Raw genomic sequence first — 25,631 nt, 5'->3', positions numbered from 1 at the left:
CTGTTTAAGGCAAGTGCCTTACTTTTGGGATTATTTGTCTTTCTTTTAAATAACAGATCATGAAAAATAAGCTATACACAGTAAAATCATTTGTAGCATTAGAAAATGACTGAATTTTTAATTATGCAAAGTGTATAAGTATGTATGTATGTATTACCCTTGTGACATTAATTTGTTTTATTGTTAAGGTTATAGAGTGGTTGGAGCGAGCTGCACGTTTGGAGGATATGAGTACCTCTTTGAATCGTCTGTTCAGAAGACTGACATTCTGTGCCAACAGGGAACTTTTATACGACCTCTACCCCTATGTGTGGGATATGCGTGGTGTTGTCTCACTCCTTAATTCCTATGTTAAATGGCTTGGTAAGACAATCTTGAACAATCAGAATTTTATTTTTATTTTCAGAATCATAATTACAAGGCATTTTTCTTTGATGACAGTATATGACGATCAGACAACCTAATTGATATTTTAAGTTTGTCGTCTTTTCTCTTTTTTTATATTGGTTAGTTGGGAGACTACTTAAATGTTAAATCCCATTTTACAGTATTAAATTTCTAGTTTTGAATCTTTCCCTTTTTCTCCACTTCCACTCCTCAAAATAGTAGAAATACTGTAATGTTTGAGAATTAAGTTTGAATGTACATGAACATTATTTATTAGGAATAAAAATCATTCTTTTATTTTTATACGTGTAATTGTAACCAACAATTCGTCTGTAGTGAGATATGATTGATTTCTGTCTCTGCAGTTTCCGATCTTGTTAGCACTGCATTTCAGAACAAATTTTTCGGAGATCAATTTTATTATCTTTTTCTAGCATTATTACATACCACATTTTCCAACATTTTAACATCAGCTCTATTGTTTTGATACTATCGAGTTATCGAATTATGGCCATATCTTAGATCAATTGAAATGTTTTTTAATAATCGAGAGATAAATGGAACTGTGTTTTCTCATATCTCTTTTAATTAATTATATATTTTGTTCGCATTATATATATATTTGTAATAGTTCTCGGGTCATGAGTTACTTTAATTCTTGTCTGTGCCATGCTTATGTAAAATTCATGAAATTGTTAATGTAGTCTTCACCATTAATTTGTGTGGTCCTTTATAATGTTTTGTCAGTTTTCTTAGACTCATTCACAAATTATGTAAATGTATTTTCTCTTATTCTTTGTAAATAGTAAGAAGAAAAATGCCTTGTATCTATTATACATGGAAATACATGTGTAGCAAATGTCATTGGCTCCCAACCTGAATTATTTAATATCTGTTGGTTTAAGCAAGCAACCAATTTTTGTTAGGAATCACAGCACGTCCGGTATTATAATGTTTATGTATTTATATCCTGAAAGTTTGGAATGTATTTTCTTGGTTATATAGTTATAATATTATCCAGATCAGTTGAAACATTCTATAAGAAAACCATAGTTAATTCTTATTTCAAAATTGTCTCTTTGACGTGCGTTTTTTTTAAATATGTTGTAGGCAAATTAAATGAAAATAGATTACAAAATCCATAGTATTAGAAGAAACTGATTCTAAAAGTTGATATTACTCCTGCATCTCTTTGAGAGATCGAGTGGAATATTCCCAAGATATGCAGGCAGATTTTTTAAAAATTTCCATTTTGAATGAAACTGATTCGCATTTCTGTGTAACTTGAATGGTTTTTATCATTATTTGGTTGTGTGCATATTTTGGGAGTGAGAAGCTCAGATTGATTCAGACAGAACTTGATATGTCTTGTTAATGTATGTATCTATGCAGTTATTTTAACAGTTACAGATCATATCAAGTTTTGTCTGGTTCTGGCAATTGGAATATGCGCTTTGCGAGATCGTTTACTTTTGTACATAGTTCACAACAAAATTTGATGACTGATTGATTCACAGGCAGATAAATTGTTTTACATGATGTCATTGTTTACATGGATTTTGTTTCTAATTAAATTCAGTCTTAAAATTCTGATCAACAGATTTTGATATGAACTGTGTTACAAAATGTTGAGGTGTCCAATTTATATAGAATTCTTACTATATTCTTGAATAAACCTGTTTAATAGCAGCTTTATTCTGGCAGTGTAAGTTCGAATTTTGTAATGAATGTGGATGTCTGGAATACAGTAACAATGACTCGGGTGACCTAAAATGAGCTCTAACAGTTCAGGAACATTATTATTGAGTGTCTTTGGGACCAAAGTTTGTGGTAACAGGTGTTCACTTACGCTGAACAGCTGATTTATTTAAAACACATTGTTACTTGAATTGATTGGTAAGCAATTTTGTCTTACAACCTGAAATGTAAGCAGCTACTTTTGGCATCCTGTCTTTTTGTGCTGTATATGCGCTTTGCGAAACGTTGCTTGCGCAATTCTCAGAGAGAAGCAGCAGCAATTCTCGTAATATTCCCAAATCTTTATTTTAATGTTACATAGACTGTACAGATTAAAAAGCACAATAATTGTATAAATTTTATTTTCCTTGTAATTATAAACAAAAGTAATAATTATTAGTTATTTTGTCTTTCTTGTGGTCCTCAAAATAACATTACATAATTCAGTTTTGTTTTTAAAATTTAAGAATAAATTTTATAAGCATGACATTAACACATTGAGTTTAGTTGACTGGTATGATATTTGATGTAGTGAAATATCACAACCTTAGAAAGACATTTTCTTAAATGAAATATTTACAAAAATTAGTCCAGCATCGGTTTTGTGACTCTGGGGACATACTTATTTGATTTAGTTGCTTTCTAAAATTATTTTGTAAAAGGGGAAAAAATGCACTAATGCAGTTTGTGTCCTGTAACATTAGGAAATTCTTCCTTGTAGTCCGTTCTTTTTTGTTGCATTATACTGAATGATAATTATGTTTTCTTGCTTTAATCAATGGCTACATAAAAAAAATCTTCTTGACTATTTGGTCAGAAATCAGATCTATTGTGTAAGAATAATTAGTTTTGGAAAGAGTAACTTCAGTTACAGTAATTATCTAATGGGTTGGGATCCAGTGCAAAAGTTTTAATTTGAATCAAAACTGTATTATTTATGTTTTTCTTTCATTACTTTGTCAGTGACCTTGGAAGTGCATGAGTTAAACAGTTTACATGAATTTTAACATAACTGTCTAATACTGAATATATTTTTGGTCTGTTGAATGCGCTGTAAAACTGTAATGAATTACACAGCAGTTAAGCACATAACACGTCTTCAGTGGTTGTTCTTTATTTGAACGCCATTTGTAAGATAATGTTCTGTGTACTTCTTTTTGTTACTTGAATAGAGATTTCCAAGGTTGCTGTGTGTTTATGAGCAGCAGTGTGGATGAGATCTAATGGCATTGTTTTCTTTCTTCTTGCTCTCTCTGTGTGTTATCCTGCAGCGAGTGGCCAGTTCCCGCACATGATGGCAACCTTCACACTGGGCAGCTACACATGTACGCATCTCCATAGTAACATCAACCGTAACTCTCTTGTTAAAGCGGCATTGAGCTTCTGCCGCCTTGAATGAAAAGAATGATTCTTTAGTTTCGTGATAAAACTATTTTATTGCTTCCAAATCCATTGGCAATGGGATAATTTATTCCTGTATGTAATAACGAAGTTAAAAGTAGTGATTAATTTATCGCAGATCATCTCAGAGTTAAAGTAGAGTTTAATCATGTGAATATCACAGTTATCCTTAAGCATGATTGTGAATATCAAGTCTTAGCTCTTTAGAGAATATGCCTGTCATGTGATATTTCATTTCCCCAGAGTATTCTGTATATATTTTGTTTCAATACTCATAGCTATTACACTGTTTTAATTCTGCTAGTGTCCCTCCAGGAGCATAACTGTCTCTATGTTTATTACATGGAATAAATGTTGTACTGTGGCTAATGGATTGTGGGACTACCTTGTATTTGTTAGGGTCAGAGCCACATGTGCGCTGCGCTTTGCGTTATTAACAGCTGTTGATCAACTAGCCATGCCAAACCTCGGAAGGCCGAGGATAGTGGAGGCTACCATCCTATGCTACAATTTAGTAAACTTTCTTTTCTAGGAAACTCAAGAAACAAAGATTGAGATGAATAATCGAAATGCTGGCTATTTCCATAACAAAGAACGCACTCATTTTGAGAATAGACTTCTGTTTGTGTTTCAAATTATATTTGGGCGAAAAAAATATTTCCAGAACCTACCAACTTCAAAAGATTGTATTACTAGGATATTGCAGGACTGGGGATCTAAACAAAAATGTGGAATTATTTGAACACATTATTTAGTCATTAGTTTTATTTTTTGTTTTGCAGTTATAATTTTTGTCGTTAACCATAGAGGGAATGCATTTGATTCAACTTCAAAATTTAGGCTTGGAGTTGGTATTTTTTGGAAAATCCCCTACAAACTTCATTTTCAAGATGACATGTTCTTTATAATCTGGATCTGGCCAGTATCTGTATTGTTGTGAGAGAGAGATCAATTTTTCTTTTCAGAGATTAAAACGTATCCATGTTTTGTAGTTCTTGTTGCCTCTTTTAGATGGTAATAACTACCTGAAGGAAGAGGCTCTGTGATTATTTGCATATTTAGCAGTTGCGCCTGGTGTTGCGATTCGTTAGGGAATGCGCTTTTTGCGTAGTTATTTTGCTGGCTATAGCGTAATTGCGCACATTTGCTGATGCCGACTTGGTTTTTATGAGGTGGGCCCCCAAATACTCTATACTGCAACTGACATGTGGCTGTACGCTCAGGGCATGCCCCTTTCACTTCATATGCTGGCTGTCCCACAACAGTTTCTGAATAAAATGAACCATTCTTCTACATTTTCAATGAGTATCATGTTTGAGTTTGTTAGGGGTTCAGAAAGTCAAATCCATAATTGTGGTTCATTTCAATTTGGTCCTGTTGTGGGCTTTATCTATACATTGTTTAAAAATAAGGACAGAGTATAATAGTTCAAGAGGGTACATTATAATACATTCCCTATATTCACAAAAATTACACTACTTGTTCTAATATTGCCTTTTAGCACAGGAAAATTCTTGTTTGTACATCACATTTAATTTTGTAAGCAGTCGAGTCCGTTAGTATATCTTGTCAACAAAATTTTAGCTTATAATTTGTCTTTAGGAAATATAGTTTTGTTAGTAAATCTTATTAGATACATATCCACTGAAAAGGGAAATCATTATGTAGTATCTTCCATTACGTTATCACTATTGAAATTAGCTATTCTTACTAATAACTACAAGGGAATAAAATACTGTACCCATTTGACCTATCATAGGTCAGATATCTTCCATGTCTTGGTACAGTTCGCTGGGAATCAGTATGAGCACTTCATTGTGTGTGAGGTTGGGGCATTAAGAACAAGGAAAAATTTTAAAATAAAGTTATTTTCGTTTGAAGTGAATTGGTTTTCACAGTTCTCAACACTTATACTATTTCATGTCCGTAATTCACAATCACCCTATGAACTCTAACATTCAATGAAGTGGACAAATGGTGACCACTGTTGTGAGTTGTGTATTGTTTTGTTTGCTTGTACTAATGCGTGATTTGTTTGTTTGGGGCGCTTGCTTTTGCTACTCTATAGGGTTTTCCAAAGGCTGGAAGGAGACTTTTATGAGTGGAGAACAGGAACCTTGGGTTTTCAGGGGTGGCCTGACAGCTGATCTGCAAGTATGTGGTAACACAGCGCACATGCAAGCGGCTTGCGTTTTTTTAAGTTTTGCTCTCCATTACTGATTTTTACGTTTTTATTTTATTAACATTATGAGATTCGATCATCTTCCGTGGTCTGTGCTCTCCTCTGAATCCAAAATGATTCAAAAACAGGCAAGGGCAAAGGGGAAAAAAATGCTGAATATGCCCTCCATTGGATGAGGAAGTAAAACTGTTGGTCCCAAGTAGCAAATTTATTGCTTGTAGAACTTTCTTTTGTTTTAATTTATTATTAATATTAGATATTAATAATATTAGATACCCTCCACAAAACTGGCTTCATTTATACACTGACGGATCCTTGATCTCCAGAGAACAAGGTGCCGGTGTAGGTGTTACGTGCTGTCTCTTCTCACTTTATAGATCTCTTGGGTATGGAACAACAAGTTATGATGGAGAAATCATTGCAATAAGTGAAAGTCTCAGGAATCTTCTATGCCACATCAGTAAATTTAAAAATGCAGTTATATTGTCAGACTCCAAAGCAGCTATTCTATCAATAGTCTCTAAACACACACCTTCATCTCAAACAGCAGAAATAACTAAAATGCTCTCTCAATTAATATCACTCAATAAAAGAATTGTATTCCAATGGATACCATCCCATTGTGGAATCCTGGGAAACGAGAATGCGGATGCTTTAGCAAAGAAGGGCAGCACTGCTACTTACAGACCTGTTACTAAATCTACGTATTACTCTGTGAAAAGATTTATTAAATCTACATACTTAGACTTCAACAAACAAAATTTGATAACACAATCCCAAGAGAAAAAATGGAACTCTCTGCATCAAAATCCACAGTTAATTCCCGATTTACCACGAAAATCGTCTGTAGCTGCATTTAGATTGGCAACAGGCCATGATTGTTTGGCCAAACACCTGCATAGAATTGGAATATATCAGTCCCCTAACTGTCCATTGTGCAACTCAAACCAAGAAATGGATTCGGAACACTTCAAAATCTGTGCTTCAGTGGCTGGTCATGATGGTATCTTTGAAAAATATTGGAGTGCAAGAGGTCAAATGACTTTATTGTCAAACGCCTGGCATTAGAAAACAACAACAACTTTCTTTTGTTTATGGATATGAAGATAAATGATTAAATAAAGTTTGTATTTGACCTTCGTTGTGGAAGGGGGACTCTGCCTTCATTGTCAAGGTGATCACTATGCTCACCCTATTGAATCTTTACTGCTAACATTTGTTGCCCTATTTTGGCATCACATCTTACCTAACAACACTTAAATCATTTCGATTGCCTCCATAGTTGTGTTGTGTTCTCAAATTGTATTACTGTGTTCTCATGTATAAAATGTGAAGTAGCATCATAATTCATAAACGTCAATTAATATTGTAGTCAGCAACTTGTCACATTTGCACAAATATCTATGTAGGAAGGTAAAAAAAATTAAAAATATACAGTATCAATTTGCCAATAATATTTGCAAGCAAGGTAAGGCATTAGTTGTGCAGAAAATTGCTTTAATTATTACAAAGGAACAAAGTTTCACTGTTATGTTGTGTGTAGTTAAAATCAGAAGTACAGTTACAGTTATGAGTAGGGACCTGAATTTTAGCATCTGTTTTCATCAAAATTAGCATCTATTTTTCTGAAATTAGCATCTACTTTTTCCAAATTAGCATCTGTTATTTTCCAAAGGAAACTTGTGAATTCTATCTTTCATTTCTCGAAAGATAACATTGTGTACAGTTCAGCGTTTTCCTCCAAGTTACATCATTTGTCTGAAACAACAGCACCATACTGTGATAAAACACGTTCACTGTCAATATTTTTTGTTGATGTCCACAATACTTGCAAACAACATACTGAAAATTCTGTATTTTCTGTTCTTAAAGCATTAAACACTTTCACTATGTCACATTTTTCATTTTTCACCTGTTGTTGAAATAAGCTTCTTAAATGAATTGTGTGCACTTCGAATTTCTTGTTTTGGTATACTTGGAAAATCCTTTAAACATGTCATTATTAGATTCGTCAACATTGTTCAGTAGAACTACATTCTTCGGGTAGAATGTCTTCTCTATAGCCTCAAAGTTCTTTCTGCCAGGGTCCTTTTACTTCAAAATTGACAGTTTATTGTTTGCTGACTGAGCAGCTTTGGAAAACACATCTTTACATGTATCTTCATCCAATGGACTTAAAAGTGCCTTTAATTTTTGTATCATATTGTGACTTTTATTCTGCTTTAACCATCACACACCCGATAACAATTTGACTTTATTTTTAATAATTCACCCGACAACAGTGGGTATTTCACTGAACGCAGCAACACAATAGTTGTTAATGCACTCCACACGACGACAATGACAATGCACGACGTGTATTATTGAGAAGAACAACAATGTTACTCCTAATTTCAATTAATGTTCACAATGCACTATGTGCAGAACAAAACTGTCAGTTCACAGTTCGCTTGCCTTGGCTAGTTCTTCTAGCTCATCGCTGAATTTCACTGCACGTCGAACTCGGGTTTACCGAAATGCGTTATACACTCGCCTGGTGGACAAGGTCACAGTCACGGACTCACTCCAGTTCGCTGGACGTCGAACTCAGGTCTTCCGGCTGCGGTCCACTGCACGTCGAACCCAGGTCTCCCAGATGCGGTTCACTGCATGTCAAACCCAAATCTCCCAGCTACGGTTCACTGCACGTCGAACCCAAGTCTCCCAGCTGCGGTCCACTGCACGTCGAACCCAGGTCTCCTAGCTGCGGTCTACTGCACGTCGAACCCAGGTCTCCCAGATGCGGTTCACTGCACGTCGAACCCAAGTCTCCTAGCTGCGGTTCATTGCATGTCGAACCCAAGTCTTCCAGCTGCGGTCCACTGCATGTCGAACCCAGGTCTCCCAGATGTGGTTCACTGCACATCAAACCGAAGTCTTCCAGCTGCAGTCCACTGCACGTCGAGCCCCGATCTCCCAGATGCTGTTCACTGCACGTCGAGCCCGGCTCCCAGCTGGGGTACACTGCACGTCGAATACAGTTCTTCCAAATGCAGTCCACTGCACGTCGAACTCGCCTGCTGTCCAAGAGTGACTGACTCTCTATCGGCAAATTGCGTTTTTATTACTACACCACGTATTCTGAAATCTTCCATTTGCATGGGTTTCTGGACCTTCGAGAGAAATCTGCTTCTAGATGTTTCCCTTGCTCTCTCCGCTCTGTGCCATCACCGTAGCCTTCTCCCCTCGCTCTGTACCGTGCTACCGAAGCTCGAGTTTGTTTCCCTGCAACTTTCTTCTCACTAGATGTGCGCGCACACTCCTGAGGCAACCAGAACAATCCAGATTGGCACCACAATATATAATGAGCTTTTCACTTGAAAAATAGCATTTTACTGATAAATTGCTATTAAATAGCATTTTTATTGCGATTTTGCAATTTGATAGGAAATTCGCATAGAAAATAATGCTAAATTACCTTACAGATGAAGAAAAATACTTTCTACCCCGCAATTTAAACATTCGCAGATGGTTTCACAAATACACAATTTTCAGGTCCCTAGTTCTGAGGAAATAAATAAAGATATTTAACGAAATTGTGTAGAATAATTTTTCATGAAGTGACACAACTGTAATTTGTATGAGCATGTACCTTTCACAGCAGAAATATCAGTCGGATATTTATTTTAATCTAACTGTAAAGATAAAATTTTATGTCCAAGTCTGCCTTTACTCAATTTTTATTTGTTGGAAACAGATATTATAACAGTGATGATTGCTGATGAAGAAGAGTGAGGAACTTGTCTTGCTTATCAACAATCTTCTTGTATGTTTCTGATTGCACAGCTACACACATACAAGGACATAAATTGAAAATGGGTATAAATTAAAGAGAGATTAGTTAAGCATAGCTAATGCCACAGTTGTTATGTGCTCATATTTGAAAACTAAATTTAAAATTTCACAGGTAACATGAGAATGTTTAAAGGATATATTGTTGTATAGGATTAGGTGTAATGACCAAAATTGAGTGATGTAAGAAAAACAACGTATTAAAAGAAGAAGAAATGTTATATGTATGTAATGTGGAGCAAAACTTGCTATGCGCGATAGCAATGTGTCATTCAGTTGTGACATAGGTAGTTCTTTCTGCATGACACATGAGCTGAGTTTAACGCGGAAGCGATGAAAGCATTTTGCATTATGAAAGGCAAGCTCAAGCGTTGTGGTTTACTGCTGCGCAGGGCGTAATCATACATTGTTGATTTCTGTTACTTTTTCAGATAAAATTTAATTTATTTTTGTAAATGTTTGTTCACAGTGTTCACACCAATTTTACTAGTACTATATTATAATTAAATTGTACAGTCTGTGCTTATCTTCTGACTTGAGAAGTAGACACTTCTACACTCTAAAATATAGCAGAAACTAAGGGTATTTTGTTGGCATCACTGAACTTCAGTTGATTTCAAGAAAGACTGAATGGACAAAAGTGAAAATAAAACTTAGATAAATAAATAAACGAAAGTGTTCAACCATTATACTTACCTGTACAGGTAGTGATGAAAGTGTTTATCATGGACCTGAAAGCAAAATTCAACATGTTTTTGTTTATTTTTGAACATCCAATATTCTGCCTGACACTGACTTCTTTCTGTAGATCATGAATTATTTCTGGGTCATGTTAATAGACAAACGACTTGGTAGCACCACAGAAGAAATAAATGGAGGGAATGAAAGTGTGTGAGATGAAAATTTTTTTCGAAAATTTTATGTTGTTGAGTGTTTCGAAAGTGATACTGTCATATTAAAATAAAATACGTTCAGTTTGGGTTACTTTTGCAATGAAAGGAAACAGTATCTCTCTTTATTAAGTTCTAAATAATTAATTACACTTGGGAGGAGTGGGGAAGATTTTTCTGCTGATCAAATTTTCACATAGATTAGAAAATGAAACTGAACTTCATCTGTAAAAACTGTTTTTATCCAGTATGTCACTTCGTAAGGATTAATGAATTTGAAACCATTCGCAGTAAGGATTTTTTGTATGTAAATTTCAACTTACGTGTGATATACTTTGTACATGTGCAAATCATATTACATAAAAACGAAAACATTCGTCTTTTGTGCCAATTTCTCATTGACATTTAAGTACTTTGAGCTGTCTGAATATCCTGTGCTATAGGCATCATGCCTAGAATTCACTATTACGGAATATATGCCAGTGGCATATACTGGTTTAAGGGCCTGGGCTACCACTGACCCTATTATTACACAAAATATATTTTAAAGTCCCTATAATAAAATTCCTTACCTATTTATATATGAATTTCAGACGTCTTGATTGGGACGAAAATACTTTGATGACTTCGTCATTGAAATTACAGTTGGGCCGCTTGCGAAGTTTCTGTAGAAATGACTTTTCAATGGACATCAGTGCCAAGCCGGATAAACGTTCTTGTGTATGAGTTGATCTACAGTAGGATTTTATTCTCTTTAACGCAGAAAATGTTCTTTCTACTGATGCTGACGTAGCTGGTATTGTCACAATTAATGTTGCCAATTTAAGGACTTCAGGAATAACTTGGTTAAGCTGGTTTTCATATATGGCAGATAATATTTCATGGATAGGTTTGTTCGAAAAATCAAAGACCTCTGCTGAATATATTACACTTAATTCATTTTTCAAACGTACTTGATCAAAGTGACTGTTATAGGACTGAAATAATTTGTTTAGTGCCTCATTCGGGAAGTTTTCTCTATAAGCAGAAAATTTTTGAGAATCTAGAAGATATGTAAACTGAAGCTTTCCATAATCAGAAAATCTGTCAGTAATTTCCATGTGCATACGATCTACAGCTGCCTGTATTTCAATTCATCATCTCCTTTTCTTCGCTTTAATGGTGGTTCCATTGTATTGGCTGAAGAATTTTCATTTTCCATATTACTCCATATGGACGGAAACCCACTACGTCTGAACTCGAATATAGTATTTTTTAACTTTGATACCTCTTGCAAGCAGTATGCTATGTCTAGACTTTTTGTCTGAAGAATACTGTAGAGCACATCTGTATGTGCGAACACTCTAGCATAGACTTCAAGAAGAAATATATTCTGAAACTGTGTGAAAAAATACAAATATCCTTGAGCCTGCACAATTACATCAACCCAGTTTTCTTCAGAGTCATTACAAATGATATTTTCAAAGAAAGCAGTTAGTTGTTCTCTGTATTACTTTACTGTATTTACAAGCCGAGATGTAAAATTGCATCTAGTTGGTGCTACTTTTGGGAGTTTCTTGTTCATAAATTCTTGAGTTTTTCTGATCTTTTAGGAGATGATGAGAAAAATGCAGCTAAACCCGACAGTGTTTTGAAAAAAAATGCGGCATTCTGGAATGGATGAAGTAGTTTGTTGCAAAACTAAATTGAGAACATGGCTGTAACAATGGACAAATAGTGCTTGAGGATACTTTCCTTGAACTTTTGTTTTTAAGCCATTAATATTTCCCGCCATAACTGAAGCACCATCGTATGTCTGTGCAATTAACTTATTGCCGACATTGTATTCTGCTATAACACCTTCCACATGCTGAAACCAAGCAGCAGCAGTTTTGCCCGAACTGACATTTGTGAATCCTATAAACCGTTCTTGAACATTGGCAGTACTGTCGACGTATCTTAAAACAGTGGACAATTGACTCTGATTAGAGCAGTCACTTGTTTCATCAACAACAATGGCCGCAAAAGGTGCTTCTTCTATTTCAGATTTTATGTTCTTTATCATAACCCCACTTATAGCAAATATTAAGTCATTGTGAATTGCGGGAGAAGTACCACGAAATACTGTTGAACTCTCAAGATGATTGGCCAGTAAATGGTCAAATTCACTTAAGGAACTTAAATATTCAATATAATTTCCTCTATTGTCTGATTCCACACTCTCATTATGATCCCGAAAAGCCAATTCTTGTTTTCCTAGAAAGCAGACTGCATTAATAAGATGCAGTAAAATCTCCCGATTTTTTTTTCCACAGGAGCATTGTGTTGGTTGATATGTAGAGCTTTTTGCTTATCTAGCTGTAAATCAATTCTTGTCTTCCCAAAGTTTGCAAAGTTCATGCTACTACAAATATGAGCTTTTGATTTGTCGTGTTTTAGGACTGCCGTTCGAAGGGAGTTGATATTAGAAAACCCTCTTTTGACCACACATTAGTTTCGTGGCTAAATAACAAACATGGCCAGCAAAATAGTTTAGACAGTTTAGAACTACCACACAACCAATTCCACTTACCATATGATGTTGAAGTGAAATGGCGTGTGTACTCACGCTGATTTTCTTTTACGTCCAAGGACAAATTTAACTCAGGAGTTGGTCTTTCCATTTTCACAATTTCAACTTCCTCGTTGTATGTACGACGGTTAAAAGGCACTTTTAATAAACCTTCTATTACACAGTCATTTTCAACACAAACCTCTCCAGAAACTTGTTCTGCCATATTTTTCACAATATCACTTAATTGGGAAATTAAAAACTTAATAATTCACAATTAATATAACTCTTAGACACTCGAACAAATCACAAATTTAAAATACTGCACTGCAAGAACACAATTACATTCATGAGTTAGCGTGCTAAGTGTACTGTTGCTTCGCGCCTGCGAAGAAATCGATCACGAGAGCGGCAACTCACCCGGCCTTACACTGCACGTTGGAAACAGAAGAGAGCGGGGGGATGGGCAGTTGTGCGACCGGACAGCGTGCGCGGTACGGTCACAGGCTACCTCCCGTAGCAAGCGGTTTCTCCAGTGATGCCGCCTTGACAACTTGTTTCTTTTCGAGAGCAGAGAGCGCATATAAATCTAACAATTACTTTAATTTTAATTACTGTGGTAAAACTAATAATACAAAATTATTACATTATGTTATATTATAAACTTTTTCTTTTGTAATTTCCTTGGGCTATCGCCGGTAGCCCCGGTAGTCCGCAGAATACGCCCCTGATATATGCTGGTTCAAGTTCTCCAGGAGAGGGAATTTTCTCATGAAATATTGGCCAGTGTATGGGACTTGTGTTGATCCAGCATCGTGATTAATGTCGAGAGCTACAGTAAGTAGTGAAATCCAGTTACAAACACCAGCTACAACGGCTCGGGGGATCATTGTGCTAACCACATGATACCTACATTCTGGTTAGATGATCGTTCACCTCTTCTGAAGCATGTGGATGTGAGGCTAGCAGCCAGCTAATCGGCCTTGGTCCTTCATGGTTTTGTGCCACAGATTATTATATGTCTGAATATTGTATCTTCTGTTATAATATGAAGGTCACATTTTAGAGTATTGTGCATGAATTCTTTCGTGAAATTTTCTTATCAAGTTGCGGATAGTATTCCGTAGAAAATTTGTTACGTTTTTTTTTTGTTGTTGTTTTTTTTTTTAATCTTTTGTACATTTTAACACAGTGTCAAAAAACAAATTTCACCACAAACACCCTTTTCTCTAGCTATAATTGTGGAAAGGAAACTCTTCCACTTGCTAAAATTCCTTCTCTTGCACTGATCATAAACAACCTGTAATACCTTATTTGCAATAGCATTGGTGAGGGCTACTTGAATATTCTTTAGTTAGCATTACCAACTTTCAGTGGAACATGTATGATTGCAGCTTTTTCATCTCGCAGTAAAGTGTATCTTCTAATGCTTTGTACATATTAATATATACTTCATCTCTGTTCCTGGATCAACCAGGACGTCACTTAATACTAGAAGAGGATGGAGAAGTGGATGACTGATTAAGGATGCTTTTTACAGATATTCCTAAACAACAAAATGTATGTTACGTTAATCGAATTCTTCTAGTGAAGTTTTATACTATATGTCTCCTTAACAATCACTGTCAGAATCCATGTTGCTAATGACTATGTTATCTATTATTTGCAGACCAACTCCATCTCTTTCTTAGTATTTCTTTTCTATCACCCCCATGTAACTCTAGAATTCACTCCAATCATATGGAGTGACTTGGTCAAGAACCCAGTTTGTATCTGCAGTAACAAACACATCATGCGAAAAAATGTGCACAGATATTGATCTGTCGTACATTGAAAGAAATATCTGGCAAATGTTTTCTTTCAAGTAATAGGAGGAAGATGCTAACATCATTTATTGCAGCCCATTCGAAGATAAGTCCCGTATCCTGTCACCTTAATCCTGCACAGAACAAAGTCACCCTTCTATCCAAGTGATCTAACTGGGACATGTACTTTATATATTATACTGTATAAAGTACAGAACAATTACCTGGTAAATTAATATAGAATTACCGTAATAGTTTCTAGTAAAATTTGTTTGAACACTTACTGTTAAGTGTTTGCTTTTATAATATTTATTTCTCTTTGGTTGATTAATCTTTTATTTATTGGTTAATTGGTAGGTTAACATAATAATGAGAGAGATCATTGGTGTTAAAATCTTATACTGAAAAATTGCTTAGTATTTTTTAGATATACATGTTAAATAAAGTCATAAAACTTTTATACTAATTGAAAAAAAAAAAATTCTGTAATTATGATTAGCCATACCAATTAATCAATTAGTGTTCAACAGTCCAATATGTAATTTTTGGAATGTTGGTTTGGAGAGAGGGAGAGTTGAATTTAAATGCACATGAAATCACTGACTTAATAATCATGATTTTCTTGCAGCCAGTAACTAATTTTGTCCGTTCATGTAGCAGTTTGTGTAAAAAAAAAAAGCATTGCTGTTCTTAGAATCCTTACAGGATTCTTTAAAGTTAGGATAATATAGAAAATTTTATTGTGGATATATTGCTTCTTCATCATATAACATTATCTATATGTCCTTAATGCACATTCGTACTCTATACAATGAATATAATATTTATTACATTCTACGTTGATGCATTGTCATTTATATTCCTTTGTGAAGTCCAGTTTTCATTTGAGGTTATCATTTTTCTCCATCGTAAATGTGTTCATTGTCTGATTTTCATTTTACATATTCTAGTACTGGTATTGTCATGTTAGATCTCTCATGGACTGGTTTACCATGTGAGAATAGAACTCTCTACTTCTGTAGGAAGCCATTGTCCTGTAGGAATGTTTTGGCTAGCTTTTATTTACTTATTTATTTATTTATTTATTTATTTATTTATTTATTTATTTTTATCTTTAGTATAGTCATACAAGTGGAGTCTTATTTTACAATTCATTGTATAGAACCAAATATCATGAACACTTAGTTTTTACAATTCTATGATATGGTATCTTACTTATGTACCAAGAGGAAAGAGGAAATTGGGAAGACCACGAAAGCGCTGGCATGAGACCGTAACAGATCCTGTAGGGTCTAATACGTGAGGGATATGATGATGATGATGATATGGTATAATGTAGGTTGAGATGTGCTGGAATCGCTTCCCTGTCCATGAACCTAATGGGACAATAATAACGTAGGGAATGAGGAATCTGCTGGATGCCTTGTTACATAACAATATATAAAAACTCCATCACATGAAAAGATCATTTTAATAGAACCTGAGCCAAAACAAGAACAATTTAAATAACAAATATATGTGTAAGAATGTGTATCAGTATATAAATATTGGCCCTACTAAAGTACCAGGTGAAGAATAACAAAATGAATTAAAATAACGTATTGAAAACACTCCTCTCCTGAAAGTGGAAAAAGCACAAACGGATAAATAACTTCCTTAAATTTTAGCATGGCCTTCATGTTTACACATGGCACAAAATCTAATACTATTATATAACATCCAAGAAAAAACCCAATAAATATAACATACTGCCCGTGTCTCATGTCCTGAACCGAGAATTCCCTAGTGCTTATAACCACGCCTCTTAGGTCTGCTCGGAACATCACGGGAGGTGCAACGTGGCGGCACGGCAGCATATTACATGTTCTGAAAGCATTATCCTACGCCATCGCAGGGATCTTTACTGGTTATAATACTGGATACTTTAATCGTGGTTACCACTATCGCTATTATGTCTGATGGCGATTTCCTAAAATGTAAGTACACGCTACGCCACTCTTCGTTCAGTTTGGACAGCTGCTGAATTACCATACAGCAGCATTTCTCAAAGTATGTTCTGGGGTTCCGTGAGCCTTATATGATTTTACTTGGTTATTTAACAACATTGTATCAACAACTACGTTATTTTGTATCGATGGGATTGATGATAGCGAAATGGTATTTGGCGAGGTGAAGTCGGGGATTCGCCAAAGATTACCTGACATTCGCCTTACGGTTGGGGAAAACCTCGGGGGGAAAAAACCCAACCAGGTAATCAGCCCAAGCGGGAATCGGACCCGCGCCCGAGTGCAACTCTGGATCGATAGGCAAACGCCTTAGCCGACTGGACTTCTCCGGTGGCTATTTTATACTTAGCGGATATTATAAAAATATATAAATGTTACGGAAATATGAATCAATAATAACATGAAACCACCGATAATAATAATAATAATAATAATAATAATAATAATAATAATAATCCAAGAATATGCGTAATAATAATATGTTTAATGAACATCTAAAACGGAAAATACCCATAATATTTATCACTTTCATCACTGGATTCTCTGCGCATCTGTTCATTAAAACAAAATATCGAAAAGACAAAATGCAGAAGTACAATAGAAATGAGACTACAACTTTCCGCCATAAAACCAGATTGCAGGCTTAAAAAGCAAATACATTCGTCCCACTGAACAGAATTATTGAGATACTAGCTTTCACTTGTCTGTTAATTTAAACACTAATAAAATATTACAGGGATTCAGCAGTTACACTTTAGATTAAAAGGGGTTTCGTGGTGGAAAAAGTTTGAGAAACACTGCCATTGAGGAAAGAATTTACGGATGTGTACACATGATAACCGTAATCGCGATTAGGTCTATAATGTCTTGTAGAGACTGTAGTCTACAACTGGTATTAGTGTTTAGTTACAGGAATTGATGGGGACATAATCTGTTTCGTGAGGGGACAGCCTATACATTCGCTTATCAATGGCTGATCTTGCTCCATAGCTGACGAAAGGAATCCTGAAAAGGCCGATGTGTTGAACGTAGGGTAGTAGGCACATGCGGTACGCAGCTCCTCCTACCCTGTCCCTTTGCGTCTCGCCCCGCAACGAAACAGCTCAGGAAGTGAGGCACGGGCAATCAGTACAAAAGAATCCAATGAACCAGATACTGACAAACTGTCCACTCGAGTTCTGCAGACACAGAAATTAGCCATAACTCCTTACTACAAACACACAATAATGTATCTCCTATGCTATGAAGTAGTGAAGCATGTAACATCGGATGCTGGAGGTAACAGCTGTGTGCCTCAACTAAGCAAGTCTCAAATTCCTCTTCTGAATTTAAGTCATATAACTCATATCACAAACATACACAGCAACACAATCTCCATATCCCTGGGAGCAGAAATTCGTGTTCACTCACATAGCACAGCAGACTCCATCCTCATTCACGTGTCACGGATTCCAGCTCATTTTTTAATATAGAGGAAGCAAAAACCTTCACTTACATGCTGCTGCCAACTGGTGTTTACTCATTGACGTTCTGAAGTGAACTCCTTTACTCATGATGTTCCAAAGCAAACTTCCTCGCTGCTTGACGTTCACAGTCGAATTCTCTTATTCATTGACGTTCCGAAGTGAACTGCTTCACGTCCAGAAGTCAACTTTCCTATTCAACAGCCACTTCCACTGGCCCAAGGAACATATTGAACGAACTAGAAAACCGAATCTGTTATAAATTTAAAAACAGTCAATGAGAGCTTAAAGAACATTACAGAAAAAACCTAACCAATCACCATATGTTATTCATAAATCTCGGAACAGGTCATAATAAATGAGTAATTGAAAAGAAAGAGGAAGAATGCTGGCATCAATAACTGCAAGAAGCAGACTCATAACAAATGGCACACGACAAGCAAATAAGGAAATAGAGAGGAAAAGAGAGGAAACCAGGTGGTGTACAAAAACGTCACAAAGTTCAGTATTTCAGAGAATACATTTTTTTTTCTTGCCAGTAGCTTTGTAAGCTGGCAACAAATTCTCAGGACTGACATATATAAATGGACAGAAAATGTGGTTTTATTGATTGTGATTGAAGATGATGCATAGAAACAGTGACAGCAGCAGCATTTTATATTGGGGACATTCAAGTGAGCAGAACTTAATTAAGGTGGACAATCCCCCTTCCTTGTGCCCCACACCAACGAAATTATTATGAAAATTGATTACTACTAGTTAAGGCAAATATTTCTAATATTAAATATTAGTAATTATTTTGTATACTGCACTTTCCTCTGTGAATGCCATGCATCTTACCTGTTACAAAAGCAGTTTCTCTTGCTTTCCACGAAAAGTTTTCGAACCATGTTCACAGTGGTATCTAAGAATATGTGGCTGATGATTTCACTGCCAGAAACTGTGCGCCGAATTCCAATTTATCTTTTCGTGAAATGGACTCTAATACAACATGTTAGAGTTTTCGGTAAATTAGTAATAGTATTCTGGATATTTACATGATCAAAAAGATGAAACCACACCTCATCAGTCATAAAGTACAGCATCGGGTTGAATTAACCATCAAAATTCTTCTTAACCACTCACAATAACTCGCACGTTTTTTTGCCTCAGGTATCATCACACAAAATACAGAAGGCTTTGAAGTTCAGAGATATAATGACAGAATGTTCGTTTAACCCCTGATTATTGAGTCATTTTCTAGATGGATTTTTTGGAGCTAATTTTCTGCTGAATGTTTGCTACTGCCCCAGAGTCTAAACAGAATACAAACAATTACATGCAGCATTCAAAATGAAACGTGTTGCTCGCTATTTTGCTATCAAGTCCTGAATAGTATATTTTGGCAAGCATTAGGAAATTGTTCACGAAAAATAGCATGCGTTTTCCTTAAACAAACCAGTAAAAATGTACATTTCAATATACAAACCCCTTCTCTAACAGGAATCAACAAACACTTGAATGTATTGGAAAACTGCTTCTATTAGCTACTACCAGCTGACTTATGCTACTTTTCCACTACAGCACAGACCACACTGACTGCATGGAAAATATTTAAATGTAAAATAAAATCACCTATATGAATTTTGAAGTTTGCCAGTCTCATATGGGATACAGTGCATATAACAAAACTTGTTATACACACTGGTTAAAAAGAGTTAATATTTTAGATAGTAGGTAACTTACCTTTTGTTTTAATTTATATGACTTTGTCACTCATTATCTCATAATGTTGAAATTGCTACATACAAAGCACATTATTGCCCCTAATCCTTAAATATCTGTTATTCATAGATTTCAAAAAGGCATATGACTCGGTTAAGAGGGAAGTATTATATGATATTCTTATTGAATTTGGTATTCCCAAGAAACTAGTTCGATTAATTAAAATGTGTCTCAGTGAAACATACAGCAGAGTCCGTATAGGTCAGTTTCTGTCTGATGCTTTTTCAATTCACTGTGGGCTAAAGCAGGGAGATGCACTATCACCTTTACTTTTTAACTTTGCTCTGGAATATGCCATTAGGAAAGTTCAGGATAACAGGCAGGTTTGGAATTGAACGGGTTACATCAGCTTCTTGTCTATGCAGATGACGTGAATATGTTAGGAGAAAATACACAAACGATTAGGGAAAACACGGAAATTTTACTTGAAGCAAGTAAAGCGATTGGTTTGGAAGTAAATCCCGAAAAGACAAAGTATATGATTATGTCTTGTGACCAGAATATTGTACGAAATGGAAATGTAAAAATTGGAGATTTATCCTTCGAAGAGGTGGAAAAATTCAAATATCTTGGAGCAACAGTAACAAATATAAATGACACTCGGGAGGAAATTAAACGCAGAATAAATATGGGAAATGCGTGTTATTATTCGGTTGAGAAGCTCTTATCATCCAGTCTGCTGTCCAAAAATCTGAAAGTTTGAATTTATAAAACAGTTATATTACCGGCTGTTCTGTATGGTTGTGAAACTTGGACTCTCACTCTGAGAGAGGAACATAGGTTAAGGGTGTTTGAGAATAAGGTGCTTAGGAAAATATTTGGGGCTAAGCGGGATGAAGTTACAGGAGAATGGAGAAAGTTACACAACACAGAACTGCACGCATTGTATTCTTCACCTGACATAATTAGGAACTTAAAATCCAGACGTTTGAGATGGGCAGGGCATGTAGCACGTATGGGCGAATCCAGAAATGCATATAGTGTGTTAGTTGGGAGACCGGAGGGAAAAAGACCTTTAGGGAGGCCGAGACGTAGATGGGAGGATAATATTAAAATGGATTTGAGGGAGGTGGGGTGTGATGATAGAGACTGGATTAATCTTGCACAGGATAGGGACCGATGGCGGGCTTATGTGAGGGCGGCAATGAACCTTCGGGTTCCTTAAAAGCCATTTGTAAGTAAGTAAGTAATCCTTAAATATCTGCTACAGGCTAAAATTAGTTGAAATGCGAGGCAAAACTGAACTGATATCAGTTGTTTGCGTGTCATAGATTACATTACAGAATGAACTCCGTTGTGAGAAAGAGGAAAGGGGACAGCAGAGATTGGACACAGTACATACATTGTGGTTTTGAGTGGTCATTTAATAAGATTAAATTTCGTAGTTGAACCAATTGCATCATTCTGATTTGTAATTTAGCATCTTTTTGAGGTTCAACTCTCATCCATATCCATTGGGTAAAGGGAGAAATTTTTATTTTTAATTGCAATTCCATTAGAGTTTGGAATCTCTTTCTTGGAATTCCACATCCACTTCATTCCAATTACAGTAATATATTCTTTCCATTTTATTAAGCTGTATCACTGAAAATCTTCCATCATCAATACATCATTATACTACTTTGTAATTTTCACGAGCATTTAATCCTGTTCTTGTATGCTAACTTTCATTTTCCTAGATACCATTTAATATAGTGTTAAATTAAGTACAGTTTAATAAAGGTAGGTAAGCCTTTGAGTGTAATATGTTAATCAGAAAACACATATTTATCTAAAAATTAAACAAGTTCGAAACAAAATTACTCTTCTAATTGTGTTGATAATTTGAAATAGTGTGGAAATAAATTTGTTGAACTTCATTTAAATACTCTTTACTAAAAACAGTTTCGTCTGTTGTTATATATGTGTTTTAAATTCGTAAATATCTTAAGCCAGTTACTTATTTAAACCACAACGCTTGGTTTGTTCTGCCAGGTGTCTTTGTAACATTGAATACAGGATATCAATTAGGAGTTTTGCTGTTGTTTACAAGTCAGAATTTTTTCATATTCTTTTAGCAGTAATACATTCATGTATGTACTGCACGATCAATTAAACAATGATGATTTATATTTTCAGTAATATGCATAGGGTTACTTTTTGCCTGTTTAACCTTTTGTTACGTGCTGTGGGCAATATAATGTAGTCGAGAATTTTGGCTTAAACATTTCATTGAAAGAAAGTTTTTGATATTGAAAAATTTATAGAAGTATATGTTCATATTTTTTGACGAGGTCTGTAGTCTATAGCAGTGTCTTTAAATTGTTTACTGTCATAAAACTGTAACAAGAAAGAAACTTGCTGCTAAAATATTACAATTACATAATTGTATTTGTCTTTATAATGTAGCATAATTATTCTCATTGCAATTAACACATGAAATAGAGTATTTTTATAGCTTTATATGTGTACTTTCGAATATCTGAATATCTCTTATGCCATCAATAATTTGTATAATTCTGATCTAGACCAGTCATTTCCCTTTTTTAAACCAACTTTTAAAAGTAATATTTTAAACTTGGAAATCTTCGTAAAGAATTAGGAACATTGTTTTTTATGAAAATCCAAGTATTTTCATGTAGTGTGTTGTAATGAAATACATGATGTACGTAGCCAGTGGGCCCTTAGACAACTTTATTGACGTGATTTGCTTGAATTGTATGAAATTGTTAGGTTCTGATGTGATTTTGATTCAATAAATACAGTAGATATGGGAGTATCAGTGTTTATGTAATCTAATCACAAATTCATTTTAGAAATAGGTCTGTATATTGAAGATTTTCTCCCTATTAAAAGTGTGTATATTGTTTGTTTCTGGATTACCTGTAGGAAAGGCGGTATTTGTTTTTTCATTGATATGGGAGTTTGGAGTTGGGTACAAGAGTCAAGGTAGTAAGAAATTGCCATATTATCTCCACCTCCCCAGCTGAGTTAGTTTCTTAACCTACCTTTCACAATCCCAAAGCAAAACAGCTCTATGCATAGGGATTTGTGATAAAACCAACTCAAATTCTTTGATTTATATTATCCTGGAAAATATTCACTAAATGTTGTGGTCTACTTGAGTTTCAATTAAATTATAGTAAACGGTTATCGTTTTGTGTAAGGAGATGCTTTTTTTTTTTCCTTCTAATTTCCTGAATAGCACAGATTTTTGTGTGTTTTCGTCATAGTTTTGAAACAATTATCTTGCATTTTAATTGTAATTTCTTGATAATAAATCATGCGAATATCGTAAGCATTTATATTAAAAATAATTAGTATATCCTGTGATTTTCTGAAATGTACAGTTCCAAAACATATATGAAGTAAACAGTAAAATTGAAGTGACGGAGAATAATAACATATTGAATTGAAAAGAGGTAAAATTATATTTTCTTTTATTGTGTTGGCAGCTGTGTTAATGGGATAGTTTTGAAATAATTTTTACTCAAAAAGTGTATTATTTTAATAAAAGTGATCAGGTTTGTATGTCCTTCTTTAATTGAAATTGGAATGTAATAAAATTATTAAATAAAAGTCAGTAACTTTACTCGCCCCCTAATCAAATTCTTTTGCTGTTTTTTTCTTGTGCAGAGATTGATTCCAGTTGATTCTGGAAATGATCTGTTCATCTATAAGCCACCAGATGTCCCAAGCAGCAAGATTTATACTATCCGCCCATATTTGGCAGTTGATGAGAGCAATGTGTATGATATTTGCCGACGCACGTGCATGGATGGTATGGATGGATCTGATTGTTTTCGAGACTGCCCAGATCTTGTTGGTGACAAGTAAGTACAACATAGATACACATTGTCACTGCGCCTCCAAAATCTGCTATGTGCATTTAAACAGATTTTACAGGAGAAAGAAAAAAGCATTATCACTTTTAATTCCCTCAATGTTTTTTTTACCTGTATTTTCTTCATATAGCATGCCATTGTATGACTAATGACATCAATCAAATGCCACTGCATTAAATACATAAATACGTGTTTAAAAGCATGTTAAGTATATTACTGTAGTTTTCCAATCTGCGATAAAATTTGAAATTAAACACAAAATGCGAAATGCATGTGTTTCTGCGAAACAAAATTGAAATTACATTTTGTGAGATGCTTTTGTGCTTTTTAATCTGAATCTATCTAAAGGTCCAAGCAGATAAAAGTTTTTGTATTTTTTTAAGGGACATACACCTTTAAGTACTTTTAATTACTGAAAAATTGGTGAAATTCAGTATTTTTTTTTTCAGCAATGAATAAATTCGCAACCTTGAAATTTTATGTGCTGCAGTTTTATGCTATTTTCAGATTTAGTGCCACGTAATATTGCTTTAGAACTCGTTCGGAATGAGTGTCAGTTCTCGATTAAGAGCAGGAACTGGAAATACTGAACTGATGATGCATGCACAGATGGTTTAATCTGAAGTTATTGTTTAAATGCTTCGGAAGTAGGCAGGTTAAAATAAAAGAAATAGGCCATCATGAGTGTTTTGGAAAGTGACAGTGATATATGTTATGACGAAATAAGTTCGTAAGATGAATATAATTTTAATATGAGAGAAAACGGCAAAGGTCGCAAAAGAACAGTTCGAGAAACGTTCCAACAACATAAAATCCTGAACTAGTTTTGAGATTGTACACAACTGGCATATGCATCGAAAGAAGTTCAGTATTAGTTTGTAACATGTTCTGAACTGCTTATTGAAACAAACCTAAGGAATGTTATTTTACATCATCATCATCATCATCATCAATGCTACAGCCCAATTTGAGCCTCGGCCTCCCTTAGAACTCTCTTCCATGCATCTCTGTCCCTGGCAACCAACCACCATCCTGTAATTCCCACTTTCTTTAGATCCTCTAACACTCCATCCATCCATCCATCGCAGTCTTGGTCGTCCTACACTCCTTTTTCCTTCAAATTTATTCCCCATAACTTTCTTGGGTGTCTCATGATCTGCCATCCTTTGCACATGTCCTGCCCATCGTAATCTTGATATTTTAATGACTGTAACCACATCAGGGTACTTATTACTTACTTACTTACAAATGGCTTTTAAGGAACCCGAAGGTTCATTGCCGCCCTCACATAAGCCCGCCATCGGTCCCTATCCTGTGCAAGATTAATCCAGTCTCTATCATCATACCCCACCTCCCTCAAATCCATTTTAATATTATCCTCCCATCTACGTCTCGGCCTCCCTAGAGGTCTTTTTCCCTCCGGCCTCCCAACTAACACTCTATATGCATTTCTGGATTCGCCGATACGTCCTACATGCCCTGCCCATCTCAAACGTCTGGATTTTAAGTTCCTAATTATGTCAGGTGAAGAATACAATGCGTGCAGTTCTGTGTTGTGTAACTTTCTCCATTCTCCTGTAACCTCATCCCTCTTAGCCCCAAATATCAGGGGACTTATATAGTTGGTAAAGTTCAAAGTTGTATCTTATTCGCCATTCTCCATTATCACATATTGGGCCATATATCTTCCTTAGAATTTTGGTTTCAAAGGATCTCAATCTTGACATATGAGTCTTTGAGAGGGTCCACGTTTCACGTTTCACTGCCATATGTTAATACAGTTTTATGTTAGTTTACACTTACTCTTTTAT

At 35.2% G+C, this 25,631-nt stretch overlaps 1 protein-coding gene across 3 annotated transcripts in view; it reads left to right on the top strand.

Moving 5' to 3' along the window:
* The window catches only part of Oga (O-GlcNAcase), a 64,775-nt gene that overhangs the window by 32,965 nt on the left and 6,179 nt on the right, over positions 1-25,631 (top strand). For 2 of the 3 annotated variants that reach the window (XM_069823255.1, XM_069823252.1), the window contains 4 exons: positions 189-363; positions 3,396-3,449; positions 5,594-5,679; positions 23,612-23,808. In XM_069823255.1, coding sequence (XP_069679356.1) covers positions 189-363; positions 3,396-3,449; positions 5,594-5,679; positions 23,612-23,808 — 512 coding nt within the window. The remainder of the gene's footprint in view (positions 1-188; positions 364-3,395; positions 3,450-5,593; positions 5,680-23,611; positions 23,809-25,631) is intronic. The other variant, XM_069823254.1, reaches the window with a different exon arrangement.

The sequence above is a fragment of the Periplaneta americana genome, chromosome 4 (genome assembly GCF_040183065.1).
Source record: "Periplaneta americana isolate PAMFEO1 chromosome 4, P.americana_PAMFEO1_priV1, whole genome shotgun sequence".
Lineage (NCBI taxonomy): Eukaryota > Metazoa > Arthropoda > Insecta > Blattodea > Blattidae > Periplaneta > Periplaneta americana.
The sequence above is the reverse complement of the archived record's forward strand: the minus strand, read 5'-3'. Positions and strand labels throughout refer to the sequence as shown.